A 7,324-nucleotide genomic window follows, 5' to 3' on the forward strand; every position below is an offset into this window, starting at 1 on the left:
ACTTACCCGGTAAGATTTTTGATCATTACCATATTCATCCCGTAAAGTAATGTAACTTCATGTTCACTTACCCGAGTAAGCGTTTGGTAAACGGCCCCTTAAATAACTTATATATAACCAAATTACATTTATGTCCTTATTTATTTAGTTCTAAAATTAAGTATTTAAGATATTATTTAATTAAATATATGGTCCATATTCATTATGATATGGGTCGGTTTATTCCATCATCTGTAATTATCATTCTAAGACTTGAAGTCAAACTCATGGCATATGTCACGTTATGTCATGTTGGCTTAGTTTGGTCCATTTATTAGTAGCATGGAAATCTCCATTATATAAACCTTGTTTGGTGCATGCAAATAACCATCTCATTACAGAAATTAAACCACCATTTATATTTTGATAAACTAAGCTATGATTTGGTTTTACTTTATTATTCTTCTCTTGCTACGCCCAAACGCTATAAGTGTTGCCGCTTCTCTTGGCAACCAGTTGGTAGCAGTTGCAGAAGGTGGCGGAGATGCTGTCATCAAGTGCTTCCATAAGGAGAAACAAGCTCTTCTTCATTTCAAAGCTTCCCTGCAAGACCCCCTTGGCCAACTCTCTACATGGAGACTCGAAGACGATGATTGCTGTAAATGGAGTGGAGTCACCTGCAACAACCAGACACGTCATGTAACAAAGATCGACCTGTCATCCAATCCTTTAACAGGTCTTCGAGGTCTTGGAGGTGAGGTCAGCCCTTCATTGCTTAACTTAAGCTACTTGAATCATCTTGACCTTTCCTCCAACTCTTTTCATGGACCTATTCTTAATTTCATTGGTTCCATGACTYGATTATCGTACCTTAATCTTTTTTACAAYTCTTTTCATGGAACCATTCCCAACTCCATTGGTTCCATGACTCGGTTATCGTACCTTGACCTTTCTCTCAATTCTTTTAATGGAACCATTCCCACGTCCATCGGTTCCTTGACCAAATTAAGGTACCTTGGCCTTTCAGACAACTCACTTCATGGAACTATTCCTCCAGAACTTGGGAAACTCACAAACTTGCAATATCTTTCACTTGAACAACTTGCAAGATGTAGCGTTGAAAACCTAGATTGGTTGTCTAATCTTTCTCGTTTGGAATACCTTCATATGGATGAGATTTCCCTAGCCAAAGCAAATCACTGGGTAGATATCATTCTAAGTCTCCCGAAACTAACAAGTTTAAGTTTACAGAGATGTAACCTTTCAGAGGTCGTGTATCCGTGTTCATCATTTGTCAATGCTTCTTCTTCATCTATTGGATTTCTTGGACTCGGAAGTAACAATCTCAACTCATCTATGTATCGCTGGTTGTTCCCATTAACAAGCAATAAACTTCTCTTTCTTGACCTCTCTAACAACATGTTAGATGAGATACCCAAATATCTTGGAAATCTTTGTARTTTGACATACTTAAATCTCTACAAAAATCCTGTAGTCGTCACATTTGCTGATTTTCTAAACAATTTGTCTGGATGCACAACGGTTACATTGCAAGTGTTGGATGCATCGTATAACCAGCTTGCAGGGCCATTGTCCGATGAGATACAAAAGTTTTCATACCTACAAAATCTGATCCTATCTAATAATCACTTAAACGGGACTATGAGTGGAAAAGTGTGGGAACTACCCAATCTTCAAGTTCTAGATGTTTCTTCCAATTCTCTTGCTATCTCTCAAAACATTGAAAAGTCGAAGCTTGGGTATACAGATCTTTCAAACAACTCGCTTCAAGTGGTTCCTTCCAAAGATCATATATTAGTCCATTCCTACACCGAGCGTATTTATTTAAGCGGTTGCAAGGTAGGGCCTCTCTTCCCCAAATGGCTTCAAACCTACAAAAAACTTACCATTCTTAATGTCGCCAATGCTAGAATTTCAGACACGATTCCTGCGGAGTTTTGGAAGACATGGCCTTCACGATTGACTAATCTGAATCTCTCTTCCAACAACATCAGTGGGAGAGTACTAGATTTATCATCGAATTTTGACCTCTATGCAACAATAGACTTGAGTTCCAACAACTTCTATGGGCCAATACCGAATGTTCCTCCCACTTTGCTATCGTTGAATCTTTCCAAAAACAAATTCTATGGTGGAATATCCTTCTTATGCCAAATTGTTGACGGGTTCTTATCATTTCTTGACCTCTCCCACAACTCTTTAACTGGGCAACTTCCTGACTGTTTGTGGCATTTCAAACAACTGAAAGTTCTCAATCTAGGACAAAACAGTCTTTCTGGAAGGATTCCTGCTTCTATAGGATATTTGGTTCAACTTGAGGTGTTGCACTTATACAACAATAACTTCTCAGGAGAATTGCCTTTGGCTTTGAAGAACTGCACAAATCTAAATTTTATGTATTTGGGAGCCAACAAGTTTTTTGGTAATGTGCCAGATTGGATTGGGGAAAACTTAACACGATTGTATGCTCTTATCCTCAGATCAAACAACTTCTTCGGACCCATTCCTTTACAACTATGTCATCTTGTGAACCTTCAGATCCTAGACTTGTCAAGGAACAACCTCAATGGAACCATCCCATCATGCATTAAYAATTTGASTGCCATTGTTCARGGAAGATATTTGCAAAGCCGRAACATACGCCAGCCATTGGCTTACAAAGCTAATGCTACTTTACTTGACATTTTCTTTAACTATGTTGACAACGGGATGATTCAGTGGCAAGGAATTGAACGCGAATTCACCARCAATCTGGGATTGTTAGCGAGCATTGATTTGTCAAGCAACAACTTAACRGGAAAAATCCCAAATGAATTGGTCGATCTTCATGAACTGCTTGCACTGAATTTGTCGAAGAACACTCTACTTGGAGAGCTTCCAATAAAAATTGGCGAGATGAAAAATCTTTTAACTCTGGATTTATCTAGAAACAATTTTTCAGGAGCAATACCATCAAGCATGTCTCAAATGGCTTCATTAAATTACCTAGATATGTCGCATAACAATTTGTCAGGGAGAATTCCATCTAGCACTCAACTCCAGTCCTTTGAACCTTCAAAGTTCACMGGAAATGCAGGACTATGTGGACCTCCYCTTACAAAAAATTGTCCTGGAGATGTAGTACCACCTGTTGCAAGTAAAAATGAGAATGGTGAGGAAGGCATAGATGAACTTGAGAGATGGTTTTATATTGGTGGGGGCATTGGTTTTGGTACTGGATTTTGGATAGCATGTGGCGCTTTACTTGTCAATCGTCGTGGGAGACATGCTTTTTTTCCTTTTGTTGATTTCTGGAAGGATTGGGTGTACGTAAAGGTGGTGGTGTTCTTTCGAAAACTGCGAAGGGTTGAACATGCATAGTGATATAGTGGTCTATATTTCGTCTTATTGTTGTTACTTTGGTGCTAGAGATATGTTTAGTACTTGTATTTGGTATGGGTTTAAGTCCCAATCATGAATAAAATTGCCACCAACACCATGGGTGGCCATTTCCCTGTTGTGTGAGGAATAGGATATAGGGCACCCTTCAAGGGAGAAATATTCATGGGTACATAGATTAAAACATCATGAGTTGTTAAAAACCAGATATTTGATGCAAATAGGTGATGTTATAGTTTCAGACGTTGAAAAAAAAACACATTTCAAGATTCAGAAATTGCATGAACATTAACTGACTATAGAGCTCGCAAAATAGAAGGCAAATAAGAAGAAAAAACCGTTGCAAAATGAAATACCATTTAGGGAAAAACAATTCTAATACAAAACCTCAACTTGAAAGGTGGTGTAGGAAAAAGGTGGTGCCTCATCTGATGTCATCATCATTCTTCTGTTCACTGTGTCAATGGGGTCTGATGCAAGACCAGCACCATTCATAATCAGCCACCCAAGAGTAAAGCTTGCAAAGAAGCTAGCTATCCTGAAAATACAAATCAACACCATTGGTCACTTACACAAACTTATGATAATCATCCCTTAGAATAGGTAAAACATAGAACAAAAGATCTAACCTGCATTGATCCAGTCAGAAGAACTGGCTTCAAAGAGTCGTACGTTCCAAAGTACAAACTATGATACGAAACACAGGAAATGTTGATGCCAGAGAGGAACATTCTCTAATACCCTTGTATGGTTGAGAAAGACGTGCAGTATGTTGGTGATGTATTTGGATGTTCCTGAGTCATCCTTAAAGATAGGAAGGCTGACTCCTCCTAGATATTTTTGAACATATTGTATATCACTGTATTATATAGAAAAGATTGTTAGGCCATTGTATTAGAAAATCAGTTCTGTATGATGAAACCGTAAGGCCTTTTACCAATTATTTCTGTGTTTACAATTTTGATCATCTCATCTTGGTTTTGGATCAAGCAGCAGCAGTTTTCGACACAGCAGCAGTTTTCGACACAGCAGCAGAAACACCATTCTCTGATGGAGCTTGAACAAAAACAGAAGAAGAATTTGCAGCTACCAATGATTGTATCACTGGATAATGGAACCCTGCATTTGTATAATTCCTTTAAGCTGAAGGTACCATAACAAGATCGAACATCCCGGGAAAAGTGGTAGATGGCTGGCTAATGTACTAACAGTGGCTGAATACTGTTTTTGATCAGCCATTGTGTAGCATATGGGGGTCAAGATTGAACTTAGGAAACAATCAAATAACATGCATTGAATCATATTCAAACCTAAATCAGTGATTATAGAATGCAAGTCAACCCTGTATTATATGAAATGGTGTAGATTCTCTACCATTCAAATTGAACTATACTCAGTAATGTGAGAGAGTCCCTAGAATAGTATGGTTAGCTCAAGTCCACCATTAGCTGTTTGTTAATGTATCTGAACTTATCATAAATTATCTATCAATATGATTTAGGGTTATGTGAATTTCATCAAAAGTCTTGGTATGGAGATGATGACTTCAAATATTAGGCAGAGAAGTAAGGCCATCCACATAGGGCTTGCAAAACCCTTTCAAAAGGAATTGCAAATGGCCACCTCACCATAGTTTTGTCTAACACTTGCAAATTTTGCAATTGTTATTGCAATGTCACGTAGACCCAAACAAACTTTTTTAATACATAAAATTAATTACGCTTATTTAATATATATATATATATATATATATTTTAAATAAAATATAAATACAATCATAATAAATATGTTTAATTAATATAGTTAAATTAATTTAAACATTAAATTTTATCATCACCTAAAATTAAAATTATACATATTAAAACATATAATATTGATAAAGTTACATATAATCTAAGGTATATATAATCTAAGCTATAAAATTACATATAAAACATATTATTAATTAAAAAATAATTAGAATGTATATATAAATAATTTATAAAATAGTTAATAAATGTTGTAATGGGGACCACTTTTGAAAGTGTAGGTAAATTACAGGTGTGTAGGTGGTAATTACAAAAGCTGATGTAGCACAATTGAAAATGTAAATGAATTGCAGGGATGTGGATGGTCTAAGAAACATAAACAAAGCTGCAGAGGAATTCAGGACCTAACTTTGAACTTTGAAGTGATGAATGAATCGACGTTTGAGTTTTAGCCCAGGCCCATCTTAGTTCTATAGTGGGTTTAAATAAAAAAAATCTGATAATAAAAATATCAGTGTTTAAGGTGAAGCCCAGGCCTTGATAATACTAATCATTTTTATTTTATCATTCAAATTTCAAATCATTAAACTTTATAAAAACTATAGATAAATATGAATAAATGAGTCAGGTTCATATGATAAGAGCAATCAAATAGAATAATAAGAAAATGATTCTGAATCACACATGATTTTGTATGTAACATTGGTATAAAATCACATGTGATTCATCTCATTTTATGTTCTTTTAAATATGTATCATTATTGTTTGATCCTTCCTCTATATCTATGTCTCTATCTCTCTCTCTCTCTCTCTCTCTATATATATATATATATATATATATATATATATATATGTTATTTCATGAAATCAAACTCAATTACCGTATATATTTTATTTCATCCCATCATAACTCACTGCTACTTTCTGCAATTTAAAATATGGGTTCAATGATTCGAATGATCCCATCGGCCATCCCTACATAAAAATCAAAACACTTGTATTTCATATCGCGAAAAATATAACGTTTTGTTTTATAACATTCTTAGAATAAGTAACCTAATACCTTAATGAAGAAGTTAGGGCTGGAAATTGAAATTGAAATTGAAATTGAAATTAAAATTGATAGTCAAGTAACCTGGTGGAAATCGCTGTGATTGAGGTGGAGTTACGGAGTTGCGAAGTGCGGGTGGAATTGATCGCTGGTGCCTGATGAATCGATGTCGTCGGGAGTGGTGACACTGGTGAGTGAGGTGATGAATGAGTTTAAGACTTCAGTGGAGGGGAGCCCACAGCCCAGGCCCATATCACTTGTATACAAGTCCAGGCCCAGGCCAATATCATCCCATTCTTACGCTTCTTCTCATTTTAATTTTCTATTTCTCATTCAATCTCGGAACGAGTGATGATCACATAAGAATAGAAGTTAAAAGCGTGATATATATAAGAAGTCTTAATGGTCGTTTGACAAACACTTGATAAGTATTTATGATAAAATTTAACACTATTATTTATTTATCAGATAAGATCTTAGTCAACAAAAACACACCATATACAACAATTTACCTGTAAGCCAACCGTCGTAAGAGTCGTTGCCCTCACTTACTGGGTAAGACATTTCGTCTTTGTCTCGCTTTTACTAGATAAGATTCTTGATCCTTAATCATATTTATTATGTAAGGTAATGTGACTTAATGAACGTTTATTCAAATAAGTGTTTTGTAAATGACTTCTTAATAGGACCAATTAAGGATACTCTATAATGAGTTTCAACGGAATTTTGGGAAGATATAAAAGCTAAGCACATATTCCCATGGTATAACATTAAGTATATCTATACTATATTATAAAGCATTTGGCTAAAACTCTTAAAAACTCTTAAAACTCTTAAACCCGTTCATCTCTAATCAATTTCATCCCTATCCGATTTCATCCCATAACTGAATTCGTGTAACTAACTGCAGATAAACACAATCAAATACAGGATAAACATATAATTTTAAATATAAAAAATATAAGATATAATTAGAATAATCATTGAGTTCTAACAAAATACTTAATTATTATCTTTATAAAATGTTATATTATTAAACCAAAAATAAATTATTTCATTATTAAACTTAAATTAAATTAAAAAAAAATCTATACTATATTATAAAGCATTTGACAAAAACTCTTATAAACTATTTTTTATACGTAAA

The 7,324-nt window shown here is 34.8% G+C and overlaps 1 protein-coding gene and 1 long non-coding RNA gene across 2 annotated transcripts; one reads left to right on the forward strand and one right to left on the reverse strand.

The window, feature by feature from the left end:
• Positions 1-364: 364 nt before the first annotated feature.
• LOC112520739 (receptor-like protein EIX2) lies at positions 365-3,913 on the forward strand. The gene has a single exon (XM_025129255.1). It carries the CDS (start codon positions 418-420, stop codon positions 3,358-3,360), a length of 2,943 nt encoding a protein of 980 aa, XP_024985023.1. The 5' UTR covers positions 365-417; the 3' UTR covers positions 3,361-3,913.
• A 479-nt stretch (positions 3,914-4,392) lies between these two features.
• On the reverse strand, positions 4,393-6,329 carry LOC112520740. The gene is made up of 3 exons (XR_003070073.1): positions 6,262-6,329; positions 6,008-6,101; positions 4,393-4,497 (listed from the first exon to the last, which is right to left on the reverse strand). It is a non-coding gene; the product is annotated as an uncharacterized LOC112520740 (long non-coding RNA).
• Positions 6,330-7,324: the final 995 nt, after the last annotated feature.

Source organism: Cynara cardunculus, assembly GCF_001531365.2.
Source record: "Cynara cardunculus var. scolymus isolate 2C chromosome LG 11, CcrdV1, whole genome shotgun sequence".
In the NCBI taxonomy this organism is placed as follows: domain Eukaryota; kingdom Viridiplantae; phylum Streptophyta; class Magnoliopsida; order Asterales; family Asteraceae; genus Cynara; species Cynara cardunculus.